General features: G+C 47.9%; 1 protein-coding gene across 1 annotated transcript in view; it reads left to right on the top strand.

The window, feature by feature from the left end:
• The window catches only part of grb14 (growth factor receptor-bound protein 14), a 110,663-nt gene that overhangs the window by 3,940 nt on the left and 89,489 nt on the right, over positions 1–17,234 (top strand). Inside the window, exon 2 of the mRNA XM_063214060.1 lies at positions 11,857–12,136. Within this exon, the coding sequence (XP_063070130.1) occupies positions 11,907–12,136 (230 nt within the window). The 5' untranslated portion in view covers positions 11,857–11,906. The remainder of the gene's footprint in view (positions 1–11,856; positions 12,137–17,234) is intronic.

The following is a 17,234-nucleotide window of genomic DNA, read 5'->3' as shown; positions in this document are numbered from 1 at the left end:
GATTAGGCAACGCGTAAAGAAGCTTACACATCATTTGTGAAGATTCTAGCATTCTCCAAAGGCTATGTAATGATTTGCTATTACAATCATAATTCTATAAGTAAGAGGCAACTTGTTGTATTTGAGGCAGGCTTCACAATCGTACTGTACAGTAGTGTATAGTAGTAGGCCTAGGTCTGGACTGTGTACATGTACTGGTGTGTTGTGGGAGGCAAATAGAAAGTTTGCACTCTCATTCGTTGTCAAGGCATTATGAGTTTGCCGGCCGGGTAATCAAATGAAAAGCGCTATCCAGGGCCCGAGCTTTCTGCAGGTTTCATTTACCCTCTCCCATAATCTTTCCACGAAACTACTGGAACCCCAAGTTAGAAATGATTAGTGTAAATCCCCCGAGCCGCCTCCAGCTTCAGCACTCTAATCTTTTGCTGTGCACGTTTTCAGGCCTTAATATTATTGTGCTGTTGCCAGAAATAGCCTCACCTACAACACAGCCCCCTCCTTCCTCCCTCCCACCTTCCTCCTCCTATACCTTTTTCTTGCCCAACCAGCAAACATATACATGGCCACAGGAGAGAAGGAGCTGTTATGAAAAGAGGGATTTAAGGCAAGGCTCAAGTTTTTTTTGCTTTCCAAAGACCCTCAGGAGTGGTTAATAGGAGGGGGTGGATTGAAAATGCTAAATATGTGTCGCTAATCTGCTCATGGAACCTGTTATGTTTGGAGACACTTATGCAATTTTGAAGGAATCAAATGGGGGCTATGCATTACAGTAAAGATCGATTTCCAGGCCCCGCTTTTCTTCTTCAGACACAAGGCTCAAGTGTCTTATTGCTGGGAAACTTGGGGCATTTCTCGTGTAGATTTTTTTTCACTCTACGTTATCAGTTAATGTTTTGTAATAACGCCATTGTGTATTTGCCAGAATATGTCTAATCTCTTAAAAGGGGGGGTTGGCCATGTGGGGAGGAGGAACTGCGATTGAGTAGTTTATTGTGTTCCCATGATAAGATGATTTAATTATCTCCCAGCTCTGTCTGTCTGTCTGTGTCGGTCTGTCTGACTGCCTGCCTGCCTGCCTGACTGACTGACTGCCTCACTGTCTGCCCGCCTGCCTGCCTGCATGCCTGTCTGTCTGTCTGTTTGTCTGTCTGTCTGCCTGCCTGTCTGTCTGTCTGTCTGTCTGTCTGTCTGTCTGTCTGTCTGTCTCACTGCCCCCAGACACTTTCTCATGGCATGGTCCAATAATGCCCACCTTGTCACCCTTGCGGCAACAGTTGTGACTCTGTCTCTTTTTGTCCAATGGCCGTCTTTTGTTTTCTATTTGTATCAGCTTTTGGTTTGTTTTTGTCCCTTTTTTTCCACTCGGAATACATAAGTGGCCCATTAGTTGCTGTGCTGTGTAACGCATTCCCATGTCTATTTTGTTGGTCAGATGGTCCACTTTTTGTCCCCCCCCCTTTCCCTTTTTTTAAAAGTTGTTGTGCTCCTTGAGTATTTCGGTTGAAGAAAGGGAACTGCCAAGTTACACAAAACTGTTTTGTCACATGGTTTTGTCTATTGTTAATGCACCAGCATGAGGTGTTTTGGCCGTTCAGTCATGCACAAAATGGCTCATACAATATAACCACCACCGCAACCCACCCCCTCCATCCACACCCCACACCACCCCATACACACACCCTGTCCCACCCCCTCCCCCAGCACACACCCACCCTGTCTTTTACACACACACACGCACACACACACACACACACACACACACACACCAGTCCTCTTTCGATCAACAGCACCACTGTCCCTGTCAGGAACACCCTCCACCCCACCCTCCTCTCCTCCACTACCACCACCACCACCACAAATGGCCGTCATCAGAGAATTCAGCATTTTTTTCTTGATATCAAGCATTTTATTTTTATGGACGGGCCCTCTCCACACCCACACATCCAGACTACCCTTTTCTGCCCTTACCTTCTAGTCATCATCTTATTTCCCATTAGTGCAAAGATCTTTTTTTCCGTCTTTTTTTTCATTCTCAAAAAATGCAAAGTCACTCGAGTATTGGACCTGACACTGCACTGCACTGCTCAGCAACAGCAGCAGCAGGCACAGCAACAGGTTGGAGACCAGAGGTGTGAGGTGGTGGCAGTGGCGGTGGCAAGGCCTGGACTAGGACCACAAACCGGCCCGGGCATTTTTGGCATAGACCAGCCCCTCACCCCCACCCCCATACTACAATTACGATGGGCTCAGCCTACTGTATATTAAGAATGCACCGACGGGCCGTCCCATCCAAATTGGGGACTGGTCTGTAGGGGGGGAAATTACAAACAAATAAACAAAAAAAGCCCCAAAAGCATTGGCCCCTGATTACTGTCGGCCCACTGGGAAAATGCCCCGTATGCCAGATTACCAGCCCAGCTCTGGCGGTGGTGACAGTGGTGGTGGCCGACGATGTGTGCTGTGTTTCTAATGTGCAATTATGTCTCTAGGTGACGGTCTAAGAATAACCGTTTCGGGCGCTATGCGTAAGTGTGCAGAGAGAGAGGCTGTCTGGCGGAGAGAGAGAGAGATAGAGAGAGAGAGAGAGCGAGAGAGAGAGAGAGAGAGAGCGAGAGAGCGAGAGAAAGAGAGAGAGTGGCGTGGCGGGGCGCGCATGCTGCACGGCCCAAAATAGCCAGGGAGTGTGTCTGCCGCGCAGATCCGTCATCGATGTGATAATTACAGCGGGATGATGATGATGGCAAAACCAAAGGGCCGCTTGGAGCTTGCGCTTGCTCTCTCCGCTCGCCGCGCTGCTGTTTAGGGTGGAACGACTGCACAGCTCCATAATAGCAAGCCACTGGCCTGTCCCAGCCACCCCCAACTCTTAACCCCTTAGCCCAGAGCCTCTGTTATAATCTTAATGTCACCAAAATTGTAATGTCCAAGTCTTAATCGGTGTCTGTATTCTGTATTGTAATAACAATGTTGCCATGATGTAGTTGAGTGATTCAGCAAAGAGTGAATAGGGCCGGCGACGGGCCCATCTGCTGTAAGAGGCTACCACGCAGTCACATAACATGAGCATACATGTACATACATACAGACAACATACACAACACAAAATACAAAGACACATAGAGACGCACACACACACCATACTAGCTGTTTTTTTCTGGTGAAATGACTGACAATAAAAAGCTGTCCGTAGGCCCTACACCATACACAAACAATAACCACTAAATACAGACAGACACGCACACACACACACACACACACACACACACACACACACACACACACACACACACACACACACACACACACACACACACACACACACACACACACACACACACACACACACACACACACACACACACACAGACACTACACCCTACACCCTACACACCACACATCATTCTTGCTGCTTTTTAGGTTGGAACGACTGTTCCCATTATAGTTAGATGCTGGCTTGTTCCAGCAACCCTCCCACCCCTAACCCTCTACATACACACTGAGACACAGAGACAAACATCATATAAGAGACACATATTGTATCATAAGCTTGTTTTTGTTAATTGGGGGGACCTTCCATTGACTCCCATTCATATCTAAATAAATAGTATCTAACTGTGCCCAGACAAAAACAAACACTAGCACTCTCAGTAAAGAAATGTTTTTGTCCTTTTAGTTTTACCAATCACAGCAAACTGACCAAGACAGACACTGTTGAATTTTTGGGGACCGGACCGCAATTTGGACCACAAAAAAGGTTTTTGTACCCTAATGGGAACTTTTGGAGCCCACATATATACATAAACACCACCTATTTGATATATATATATATAATTTTTCAAAACTTGTTTTAATTCTAGTGAATGGTGCCATTCACATATAATAGGCTATATCAATTACAGCAATATGCTGACTATTAATCCATTGTCAGCCCATTTAAGAGAATGCATAAATGTCAGACCCTCTTCTCTGCGCGATCATGATAGGCAGGCATTATCAGTAGCCTGAGTGATTAGAACTATTGTGATTGTTATCTTTATAGTTGTTAATGTAGATGTGAACCTTTCCGGAAATGAGGCCATCTACTTTGAATGTAATTCCAATAGGAATCTACAGTGGTGACTTGCAAAACCTCAGTAATATCTGTCCAGGCCCAGACTGGTAATCTGGCATACGAGGCATTTTCCCGGCAGGCTGACAACTCCCAGGGGTCGATGCTGTTGTTTTTTTTATATTTGTTTGTTTGGGTGTTTTGTCTTAGGGACTGTCCCATAGTTTAGAGTGGGCAGTCCTGTATCTGGCCTTGTGCATTCAGAATCCGACCGAGTCCAACTCGTGCGGGGAAAAAAACGACATGGTGCATATGTAAGGTTACGTAATTCGTGTTATAGGGCCAACAGTCCATTTTTTGTCTGTTTTTTTTATCATTGGGGAGTGAGTGAGTGAGATAGAGCCACTCCTTACGTCTGTCAGTCGCTATGGTCAATGGCTGGCTAACCCAGCAGTAACCCCGCTGTTGTGAAACCTTAGTTGGGCTGCGGTCCAAAACCGCTCCTCTCCTCTCCTCTCCTCTCCCCTCCTCTCCTCTCCTCTCCTCTCCTCTCCTCTCCTCTCCTCTCTCAGCGCAGCGATCCTCTCTTCTCCTCTCGTCTGCTCTGGCCCTACTCCGCTCAGCTGTCTATCTTGCACCATCTGACTCCTGACGATGTTCATTCCTCAGCTGTTCCGCGGGCAAGAACCAACTCATCCGAACCTCGGAACGCTGATACTGTACTGGCTGGCTGGATGACTGCATCTCTGCCGTAGCGGCAAGCGGCGAACCCTGTTGATTGAGAATGGGGCGTAGAGAGAGAAGGAGAGGGGGAGAGAGGGGGGGACACACTGAGAGAGAGAGAAAGAAGTTGCGAAAGGACAGGAGATAAAGATATCGAGAGAGTGAGGAGGGAGGATGGAACAAGAGAGAGTGAGAGAAAGAAAGAATGCGATAGTGGTAGGGAGGTAAAGGGAGAGGGAGTGAGGAGGAGGGTATTGAACAAAAAAAGGAGTGCGAGAGTAGAGAGGGGTAGGTAGGGAAGGAGAGAGCGAGGGAAAGAGAGAGAGATAGAGAGAGAGAGGCAGAGTGTGCCTGTGGCTTTGCAAGCGGGGCTGTAACATGCCCCCCAACCAGAGCAAGCCCCAACATGGCCGTGTGGCAGGGAGCCTTCACACATGCGCAATACATGGAAGCCCTTAGCGCTCTATCTCTCACTCTCTCACTCTCTCTCTCTTTCTTTCTCTCTCTCTTTCTTTCTCTCCATCTCTCTTTCTTTCTCTCTCTCTCTCTCTCTCTCTCTCTCTCTCTCTCTCTCTCTCTCTCTCTCTCTCTCTCTCTCTCTCTCTCTCTCTCTCTCTCTCTCTCTGCCTCTGTCTCTTTATCTGCACACACACACACACTCACCCTTTACTTCTCTCCGTACTCCTCTTGAGGTTTCAGCAAAGGCAGCACACTGATTAACGAGAACAGATGTGGAACAGCTGTCTCTCTCTCTCTCTCTCTCTCTCTCTCTCTCTCTCTCTCTCTCTCTCTCTCTCCCTGTATCCTCATCATCCCTCCGGTGTCAACCCGTATTTCACATTTTGGGACCGAGAGAGAGCCCACAATGGATGAAGGCCCAAAGCCACAGTCCTCCCCCCACCACACTCCCATTGTTCCCCTGTCACTGTCACCGTGGTGGGACGGCGTGCAGACGGAGGTTGGTCGGCTTGGGCCCGGCCACAAGCGGTCGGCCAGCAGCCGTCTAAAATTAGCGTTGACTCTCCTTGTGTGCTTAATGTAATTAGAAAGCGTTTGCATTGACTGATGCCAGAGAAATGCAGCTTCGGGCCCCTAGAGCTATTTTTAGGGGGGCGGGCCCCGGAGTCCGTCGACGGTCTCTTGGCCTGGGTGACCTTGTCTTCGGGCTTTCAGTGAGAGGATCGGTGCACCTCAGCCAGCACCCACCGCGGCCTTGCTCACACTTGCAAACGTACAGTATCTCACCAGGCACATCGTCTGGATACGAGCAAGGGCCACTGACCGCTTTGGCCAGGCCCCAGAGAAGGTTTTACCAATAAGCAGACTAGGTAGGTGTTTAGGGCCCCATCACATTTGCCCATTGTAAGGGGTCCCCAACAGTCAGCTTCACCATGGAAAATACTAGTGAAAAGTAATTGAAAAGGACCCTGTGACTATATTTCCCCAAGGGCCCCCAAATGGGCAGAACCGCTGCTTCCAGGCCCTCAACAGTCACTCTATGTGCACACCTTTGAGGAGTAAGGACTTTTCCTCAGTTCTTCTAGAATTTTACTGGAACACTCTAAAGGTCCAAGTCTATGTTAAAAATCTCGCAAAGTCCTTATGACATCATAATGAGAACTCAATTTTTTGGCAAAATTCTAATCACATATTTGTGATTGTACTCCTCAAAGGGTTAAAGACACATACTGCCCCCCCCCCCCCCCCCAACCAGACACACCCCATCTACACACAATCACTTAGGCTCCAGCCATTCAACCCCCAGCAACCCTGTCCCTGTGCATATGTGCACATCCACCGCACTGTATGTCCACACTACACTGTACACACTGGCTTACGCCAGTCCACAATCCTGCAAGTTCACACACCCAGTCCACATGGACACACAATCAACCAGCCAGCCATTTAGTCCACAGTCAGTCTCCCAGTCCCTGAGCTATTCAACCCCCCCTCCCTCCCCAACAAGGTCTCTGGGCTATCAGTTCCCTAACCCTGCTCCTCTGCTGTGTGGGCCTGTTTCCGTTCCCTCTCTGGGAGCCATTGTGCAGTGTAAGTGCGTTCTGGCTCCCCAGAGACGGATGGTGGTGGTGGTGGTGGTGGTTGTGGTGGTTGAGGGGGGGGGGGGGGGTCTCAGCAGTCACTGCTGTCCCAGATGGCTTTGGGTGGGTTCGTAGGACGAGAGGGGCCCTTTTTTGTCAGACGCTGGTGCCCCGGTGAAAAGGTAACCCAAGCCAGGCGGGGCAGTGGTCATTGTGTTTGTGGCGTCCCTCGCTCACTTACTCACTCACTCCCCAAAAGCCCCAGTGAGGCAGACCAACTGACCGGCCAGTCAACCAGCCAACCAACCGGCCAGCCAAACAAACCATGCAGGCACCGTCCAGGGAAGGGAGGGCAGGAGGTAGGAGAGGTGTGTGTGTGTGGGGGGGGGCAGCACAGTATTGGAGACATGCACTGATGGGAGGAAGGGGGGCTACATTTCCATTACAGTTTTTCTCGATTGGTTTTGATAATTTTTTGAAACCGAGATGACATTTTTATACATTTTGGGTCATTTGGCTAAACATTCTTACACTTCTGCACAACAGTTCAGATAACTAGCAAAATGTCATAGACCTCCCAAAACAGCTCATTCTTGAATCAGCACTAGACCTTCTCCCACATAAATGGTCAGTACCATCAAAATGGCATAGATCCTTCTCAATTGCTTTGGCTCATTTGCATTAATTTAGTCCTTCTGTCAAAATAAACTGGATGGTTCAGCATAACTACAGTATATCACGAAAGTGAGTACACCCCTCACAGTTTTTGCAAATTTGTATATCTTTTCATAGGAAAGCATTAGAGAAATTTCACTTTGACACGATGATTAGTGACCTTTTAACAACATATTTAACCGCTTAAATTTTTTGTTCACTCAGAAAAAAACTAAATACAACCATTAATGTTTGAACATGTACTCACAAAAGTGAGTACACCCCAGATTACTGTAAAATTCTGTGGAGAAGGGGCTGTGTTGGCTCGAATCGTCTCAAAATTAAAAGGGATTAAAAGGGAGGTCATCAGAGTGCGTTTCAACTTTTCTTTGCATTGAACTTTTACATTTTGAGTGTGCACCTGGCTTAAATAGATTCACCACGCTCGGTGGAAGATTGACCACAGATAGACCTCAAGAGATAGATTGAGAGATAGAGAGGGAGAAAGATAAATAAAGCAAGAGTGAGAAAGAGGCCTGGGGTTGTGTGTGAGTGTGGGTGTGTGTGTGCGTGTCAGTGCATGCGTGCGTGCGTGTGTGTGTGGTTGTTGGTAAGAGCAAACGGGAGTGCGCTCAGGCACTGGCAGAGTGGAATGGTGTTTGCACGGTGAGGACAAGGACACAGGTAGACCACTAGAGATAGAGCGAGATAGGGAGAGAGAGAGATAGATAGATAGATAGATAGATAGATAGATAGATAGATAGATAGATAGATAGATAGATAGATAGATAGATAGATAGATAGACAGACAGACAGACAGGCAGGCAGGCAGGCAGGCAGGCAGGCAGGCAGGCAGACAGACAGATAGATAGATAGATAGATAGATAGATAGATAGATAGATAGATAGATAGATAGATAGATAGATAGAGCAAGAGATAGTGAGGTGAGGGAGAGTGAGCGAGAGTGCCAAAGAGGTGTGGGGTGCTGGAAAGAGTTAAGCGGAGTGTGCTAAGTGTTCTCACTGAGGTGAGCTCCTGCCTCAGCAGGCAGAAGAAAGGTGCTGACAGACATGTGGTCTGCAAAGCTCCCTCCTCCTCCCCTCCTCTTCTCTCTCTCTTCCTCTCCTTCCCCTTCTCTTCTCTTTCTTCTCCCTCCTCTACCTCTTCCTTTCTCATCTCCTCTCTTTCCCCTCCTCCTCCTCTCTCCTTCTCTTCTCTCTCTTCTCCTCTCCTTCCCTTCCTCCTTCCCTCCTATTTTCTCTCTCCTCCTCTCTCCCCCTCCTCCTCTTCTACAATTTCCCTCTCTCCTCCCTCCCCCTCCTCTTCTCTCTCTTCTCCTCTCTTTCCCCTCCACCTCTTTTCAATTTCTCTTTCTTCTCCTCTCCCTTCCCTCCTCCTCTGCTCTCTCTTCTCCTCTCCTTCCCCTCCTCTTCTCTTTCTTCTCCCTCCTCTACCTCTTCCTTTCTCTCCTCCTCTCTTTCCCCTCCTCCTCCTCTCCTCTCTCTTCTCCTCTCCTTCCCCTCCTCTTCTCTGTCTCTTCCTCTCCATCCTCCTCTTCTCTCTCTTCTCCCTTTTCTCCTATCCTTCCCTTCCTCCTTCCCTCCTATTTTCTCTCTCCTCCTCTCTTTCCCCTCCTCCTCTTCTACAATTTCTCTTTCTCCTCCTCTCCCTTCCCTCCTCCTCTTCTCTCTCTCCTCCTCTCCTTGCCACTTTCCCCTCTTCATCTTCTCCTCTTCTGTCTCTTCTCCTCTCTTTCCCCTCCTCCTCCTCCTCTCCTCCTCTCTCATCTCCACACCCCTCCGTCTCCCTAAAGATGTGTCTTTAATTACATGCCGGTGACATCATGCACTCTGAATGCTTCATCCTGTGCACCGCATGACATCCTGGGGAGTGGAGAGCACTTGTCCGTACATCTGTCCATCTGTCCGTCTGCCTGTCTGTCTGACATTCTGTCTGTCTGTCTGTCTGTCTGTCTGTCTGTCTGTCTGTCTGTCTGTCTGTCTGTCTGTCTGTCTGTCTGTCTGACTTTCTATCTGGCTGTCAGGCTGTCAGGCTGTTGGGCTGTATGTCTATCTGTGGGATGGGTTGCTTGGTTCTCTGTGCTTCCATCTGTCTCTCTGTCTTTTTGTATCTATCTACTTCCATGCTTGTTGTAGGTCATGCTGTCTGTGTGACGGTTAGTGTGTCTGTGTGTCTGCGTGTCTGTCTGTCTCTGTGGGTGTGCCACATTGCTAAAATGTCCTCCGGGGTCAGTATGCAGCAACAGCCCAGTCTACCTGTCTGTCTGTCTGTCTGTCTGACTGTCTGGCTGTCTGTCTTTCCATCAGTCCGTCTGTCTGTCTGTCTGTTTGTCCGTCTGTTTGTCTGTCTGTCTGTCCATCTGTTTGTCTGTCTGTCTGTCTGTAAAGTAATACAAATAGCATGCATGTTTGTCGGTCCCTCTCTGTCTGTGTGCCAGGCTCTGTGTTGGTGTGCTGGTGTGCTCACTGCTTTGCCTTGTGGCAAAAACTCCCCCAGTGTCAGCAATGTGCGCGGAGGTGATGGGGCATTAGAGAACCACATCAGATGTGGAGCACACGGACCGCACCACAAGTGAGAATGTGTGGCATGTCCTACTTCACATCTTTGGTAGCTGTAGGTGTGTGTGTGTATCTGTGTATGTGTGTGCGTGCATGCGTGTGTGTGCACTCGCGTGTGCCCGTGCCCAGTAAATAAAAGGCATTCTTACTTAGTCCCATCTGACTGTTCCAATCTTTCCAAGTAGTGACACAGCAAGAATGTAAGCACTGCTTTCCGGGAGGTACCTGGCCTGTCCACATGCACACACACACATACACTCACACACTGAATTTCTGTCTGTCTGTCTGTCTGTCTGTCTGTCTGTCTGTCTGTCTGTCTGTCTGTCTGTCTGTCTGTCTGTCTCTGTCTCTGTCTCTGTCTCTCTCTCTCTCTCTCTCTCTCTCTCTCTCACACACACACAAACACACACACACACACACACACACACACACACACACACACACACACACACGCGCGGGCACGCGCGCGTGCACGCATGCTTACACACAGAAGTACACACACTCAAACGCACACACATACACTCAGGGAGTTTAAAGTACAAACCAGAGAGAGAGAAAGAGCGAGAGAGAGAGAGAGAGAGAGAGAGAGAGAGAGAGAGAGAGAGAGAGAGAGGGAGGGAGAGAAGAGAGAGAGGGGAAGAAGCGAGAGAGAGAGAGGGAGAGAAGAGAGAGAGCCAGAGAGAGAGAGAGAGAGAGAGAGGGAGAAGAGAGAGAGAGAGAGAGAGAGAGACTGTGACAAAGAAACAGTCGGAGCAGCAGCAGTAGCACTGGGCTGGCTTGCTGGCCACCCTCCAGAGCTCATTACGGACCTAAGTTGCATTCCAAGAAAGAAGAAGAAGAGGAGGAAGAAGAAGAAGAAGAGCCAGTGCTCCCGGGGCTGTGGGCTCTTGATCGTGCAGGCAGCGCTAACTAACTAGGAGAAGCACAAGAGAAGAAGAAGAAGAAGAAGAAGAAGAAGAAGAAGAAGAAGAAGAAGAAGAAGAAGAAGAAGAAGAAGAAGAGCAAGAACGAGGACAAGAGCACAAAGACTAAAATCAGGGGGTGGGAAAAAGTGCATAGCTGCAGGATGGAAAAAGAGGGATAAAGTACACAATCATTTTTGGTCATCTTTTTGTGTTTGAAGAGTTGCACTGTACATGACCAGAGGAACAAGAAAGGAAAAAAAGAGCGAAAATATCTGGCTGGCTAATTCTTTTGTTTTTTTTGTGTGTGATTTTTTGTTTTATGGTTCGAAGACTCTGGGGGCTGTCAAAGAGAGCGCGGAGGGGCTCGTCCATCCGAGAGTCATTGCGTTAAAAATAACTTTATTGTGGCAGATCATGTTTTGGTAGGAGGGATCGGCTTGCCTTGCCGGGCGGGACGGGACGGCCTCCCTGCCTGCCTGCCTGCCTGACGGACAGCAGATGAAGCCAGCCTGAGCAGCAGGGAGAAGAGAGGATCTCTCTCTCTCTCACTCTCGCTCTCTCTCTCTCGCTCTCTCAATCTCGCTCTCTCAATCTCGATCTTCTCTCTCTCTCTCTGTCTTTCTCTCCTTTCCAGACAGACACGCTCACAGACACACACACACACACACACACACGCATGCACGCACGCACGCATGCGGGCACACACACACACCACCACCACCACCAGACACCCCCCGCCACACACACACAGAACACCCAAAGCCACACAGTGCCCAAACCAAACCCCCTCATCTCTCTTTCTCCCTCTCCCTCTCCCCCTCCCTCTCCCTCTCCCGCTCCCCCTCCTCCTTGCCCTCCCTCCCTCTCTCTCTCTCTCTACATGTGTGCCTGTCCCCTGGCTGCCACAGATGATGCCTTGGCTATAGAAGACGGCCGGCCGGCGCCCCACTAAAGTGATATGAGTAAGGCACTGGAAGAGATACGCAGCAGCTCCGACAGCCTCGGCGACAAAGCGGCCCTCTTCCGGACCGGCGGTGGCGTCCCTGGTGGTCATGGGAAGGCGGCCAACGTGAGTGGCGGCGGCAGCCCGGCGGCAGCCCTCATCCCCCTGAAGGCGGCCCCCTTCCTTCAGGCACCACATGCCCCGCACAGCCGCCACGGCCACGGCACGCTCCACAAGGGGGACAGGTAGGAGCTCTCCTTTCATTACATGTGGCAGATGCTCTTATCCAATGTGACTTGCAATCGAGGACACAATCATAGCTTACTGTATAACTCTTGCAGATATAAAGCGCACAGGAAATATACAGAACAACAGTGGTGTGCACATGCACAGACATTTGGGGGGGCAGGGCAGGTGCTGGGCGGGGGCGTTGTTGCTTAAGGACCTTCCGGCTGCCTTACTAAGTTATATAATGATTAGATTGAGGCATTATTATAAGACGCTTTTAATCGTCAAGTTTTTCTAGATGATCATGCCAATTGTCAAGCTTTTCCAGATGGTCGTTGTGAAAAAAATCAACAAAGAAAGAACTTTCAAAAAGGGCAGTAGGGCAAATGGGCAGGTGCTTTAGCACCTATCTGTGCACCTATACAGAACAATAAGTGCAGAATGCTAAGTAGCATTAGTTAGTCGTTTGCTTTTTTAAAAGTACAAGACATTCATCTTGTCTTGTCTTGTTTCGTCGTCTTGTGTACAGTAACTCTACACGTGCCACTCTGCTGTGCTGTGCTGTGCTGTGCTCTGCTCTGCTCTGCTCTCTCTTGACTGTGTTTGGTTCTGACTATGTTGCTTGCTTTCTCTGTTTGTCTATTTGTCCGTTTGTACTCTCTCTTTCTTTGCCTCTCTGTCTTGCCTCATCACTGTTTCTCTACTTCTCTCTGTCTTCCTCACTCGTTCCCTGGTTTTCTGTTTCTGGACTTCTATCTTTTCCCTTCTTTCCCCTCTCTGTCTCGTATCTACGGCATTTCCCTATCCCATACTTTGTCATCACTTCTTCTCTTGTTTCTCTCTCCACTATCAGCATTCTTCATTCTCTGCCTGTCTTGCTACCTCATTCTTTCTTTCCTTTCTTCTTTTTCTGTGTCCCAGTCCCTTTTGCCAGTGTCGCAGGCAGCCCCCCCCTCTTTTTGCATTTTTGGTAACTACGTTAGCTACTTTGTTGTTTGCAATGCAATTTCCCATTGGCAACTACTCAATCTGCTAACAAGCTAACAACTACGCTTTTGAGAAACACACCCCAGAATCAGGGAGACAGATGCCTGGATTAGTTTCAGTGGCTTGTGAAGTGATTTACAGTAATGCCCCTTCCCCATCGGAGTGGAAGGTGTGTGTGTGTGTGTGTGTGTGTGTGTGTGTGTGTGTGTGTGTGTGTGTGTGTGTGTGTGTGTGTGTGTATGTGTGTGTGTGTACACCAATCTACCTTCGTGAAGCCACTGTTATTGGAGCACCCCCAAATGCTGGGGCCCTCGCTCCTTGGTTAGGGTTAGGAATTGTTTTGGTTTGGGCACAGTTTAGGATTCTTTAGCTATTGTTAAGGTTAATATGGAAGGGCCCCACAAAGATATTAAAAGATGTTAAGGTTGGTGTGTGTGTGTGTGTGTTTGTGCGTGTGCGCGTGCGCGCGCGCGCGTGCGCGCGTGCGTGCGTGCGTGCGTACGTGCATGTGTGTTAACAACCAACTGTGGTTTGCGAGCCGCCCCTATCCAAAGCGCCCAGTGTCTATCTGTTCTGATACTGTAAGTTAACTTCTTAAAAGTTAATCTTTAACATATGTGATCAGGCAGCAGCGCTTACAATGTGCCCTCACAAGCGAAAAAGAATAGTGCTGCCTTTGTATTCCCTTGCAGCCCACATTGGGCACAGTTAGGTGCACCTGAAAAATGGCAATAGACTTTGTACCTGTAAACACTTGCGGTTAAGCCCACACAATTGTCTGCGAGTGCTTTTTCCACACACACACACCAAATCTGACAGCCGCTAGAAAGAATTGAGCGCAAATCAAGCACCTGTTACGTTCCTGCTTGTAATTAGTAACTAAGTAAGTCCCCCTGTGTTTACAGAACAGTTAAGATATATTGGCACGCGGCTGGAAGCTGGCATTCAAGGCCTTTCCCCGCCGCGTATATAAACACGGACACAAATCATCCATTTTTCTCGTGCTCTCACAGAGATTTTTTTTGTTCCTTTCTGGCTCTCTGAAGCATTTTTTGTCCTCCTCTCTCGCCGCCACCCACCCCCAAGCCAGGCTGAGGCTTCGGCTGAGGCGAGCATTCCCACGCATGGCTGCTCTCTCAGCTTGGGTTTTGATGTAGCGGTCGGTTGGATTAGGCGGACATGCTCCTTTGGGTTTCTGTGGCATAAACAGCGTAGCGGCCGGCCTGGACATCATACATAGATGCCCCCGTGTGTCCTCAGAAGCTCCTTCCAAACACAGCACTCGGCCAGCCCACCGCCTGCCTATATAGCCCTGAAGCCCGGCCTGCAGTACCAGCAGCCTACACACTGCACTTACACGCACACTGTCTTTTCCACTTAATTATTATCTCTTTTGAAGTGGCAGTAGCCGGTTTGCCTTAGTTGACTGCGGTGGTATCTTTGCCGTCGGACCGTCATGGCTTTCCCCGTGTGTCCTCAGAAAACCTCTCCAAGCACAGGACTTCCCCAACCCACTGTACTGCACTGGCCTGCACCACTTCCTATACCGTTCGATTTTTATCTCCTTCTAATGATGAGTCAATTAGCTATCATTATCAGTTAGCAATATTAGCAATTATCAGTTGACATGGATGATGACTGTGGTATAGCAATAATGTTTGTCCATTTTGATCTCCTTTGGGTTCGGTGGCATATAAACGGTGGTGCGGGTCTCATGGCTGCCCCTTACTGTATGTGTCCTCAAACGCCCTCGTCAAGCACAGCAGCACTCCACCAACCCACTGCCGTGCACTGGCTTATCTAAGTCTTTTTTCCTACACAATTCCTATACTGCTGCATTATTATGTCTTTATAGTGATCAGTCAGCTTGCTTGCTATGACACAGTCGACTATGGTTATATGTTAACCAGTTTGATATTCTGGATTAGATTAGCACCTTTGGGTTCTGTGTAATAAACAGCATAGCGCGTAGGGAGTAGCTTGCACTCTGATTAGCATCTGGGCAATGGATGTATAAAAAGAGAAAAAAAGAAGAAACCAAGTGTGATCTATTCCCTACATATTCTGACTACTTCAGAGACACACCAACGATATGGGAGAGCGCGGTGTGTGGTAAATAAACAGCATAGCGGACATTATAACCGCCTCTGTGTATCCCTGGATACCCTCCACTGCTGTACATCACAAGACCAGAACTTCACCAACCAACTGTGATGCACTGGCTTAATTAAGTTTGACTGGTTGACTACGCTTGTATGAGCCCTAGTTTGATGTAGTAGATCAGGCGGACATGCTCCTTTGGGTTCTGTGGCTTAAACAGCATAGCGTCATGGCTGTGTCCTCCGATGCTCTCCATAAGCTAATAGCAATGTTATTATTACAACAATATCATAATCGTGTAGAAATAACACTTTTAAGCGACTTTTAATATAACTATTTTTAAGTGTTTATGGCAATTTTGGGGTTTGGCAATGGTGTTGCCTCCTCTCGGGTGCCACCTTGCGCAACTGCCCAGTCAGCCCACCCCTAGGGCCGCACCTGCTCGATCACTCCCTCACCAGCCGGGCCTACTGTACCAGCCTAAACACGTCCTACGCCACTTAATTATTATCTCATTGTAGGTGGCAATAGTCAGTTGGCCTTAGTTGACTGCGGTGGTATCTGTGCTATCGGACGGTCCTGGCTTTCGCTGTGTATGTATCTTTAGAAAACCTCTCCAAGCACCAGTTAGAGCACTACAGCAGCCTACACACACGCACGCACGCACGCACGCACGCACGCACGCACGCACGCACGCACGCACGCACGCACGCACGCACGCACGCACGCACACACACACACACACACATACACAGCCTGGCCTACATAGACCCAAGCCTACACACTTTCCAGAATGCTTGATCTGATTTCAGTGATACTAATAGTTAGTGCTGCGATATGGAAAAATACATATATCATGATATGGTTTACTTTACATCACCGATATATATGATGATATACCACAGTTACATGTGAAAACATGTATTTTATTTTGTCTTTACATTTATTTTCTCTTTATTGTGCCATTATCTTTTTCTTTCTTTAAAAGTTTCTTAAAAATTGATCTTTTTAAATTCTTTTCACAGTTATATGAACTTAAAGCGTGCAGAATGACAATGCAATACATGTATGTTATTCAATTATAGTACATTTTTATGTTAACTACAATAATGGATGCAATTAGTTTATCATGATTGAAACAATAGAGGACAAAAGGGCATGATAGACACTTTTCCATCATGATAACGATATGTATCGTAATTTTGCCCAGCCCTAATAGCCAGCCTGCCACTGTCGACATGCTCGACTATGGTGGTGTCTTCACTGGATTATCCAACAGAGGGGGTGTGTGGATGCTTGTGAGTGATGACACTAACACACTGCATTGGCATTGCAGTGAGTAAGCAGGCCTTCTGCCAGGATCATGCTTCTTTACAACACCACTCTGGACCCAGGGCCCTCAGATCCACTGAGAAAGGCCTCCTCCATGTTCCCCGGTCCCTTCTTGTACTTTAAGGAGACCGAGCCTTTGCTGTGGCAGCCTCATGTGTCTGGATTGATTTGTCCCCTGACATCAGACTCGCCCCCACTATCACTACTTTTAATTCCAAACTGAAAACTCACTTTTACACCTTAGCCTTAGTTCTTACCTTTCTGCCTTTTAACATCTTTTATTTATCTTGCTGTTTAACACTTTGTATGAAGTTAAATTGTTTTATTAATCTATTGGAGTGCTTGTTGCCCTTATGCTGCTAAAATGCTTTAATATGCTGCTAAGATGCTTTACTGCTTTTCATTATTGTTTTAGTTAGACACTGTACAGCTGTACTTTGGTCAGTTTTACACTGTTTAAAATTTGTTTTTTAAATAAAACTTTCTTCCTCACTTACTTACTTACTAACTTACCAACTTACTTACTTACTGTGCCGTATATAGTATTGGTATTGGTGAATGGCAGGCAGAGCTATTCATTTCAAAGTTTTAAAGGGAGAAAAGCACCTCTCGATACAGGTTAGCCAAACACTGTACAAAATGCAATGCAGTATAACAGGATACTTTCACCAGATGGCCCTACTCTCGTGTTTGATC

Source organism: Engraulis encrasicolus, chromosome 13 (assembly GCF_034702125.1).
Source record: "Engraulis encrasicolus isolate BLACKSEA-1 chromosome 13, IST_EnEncr_1.0, whole genome shotgun sequence".
Classification (NCBI taxonomy): domain Eukaryota; kingdom Metazoa; phylum Chordata; class Actinopteri; order Clupeiformes; family Engraulidae; genus Engraulis; species Engraulis encrasicolus.
The sequence above is the reverse complement of the archived record's forward strand: the minus strand, read 5'-3'. Positions and strand labels throughout refer to the sequence as shown.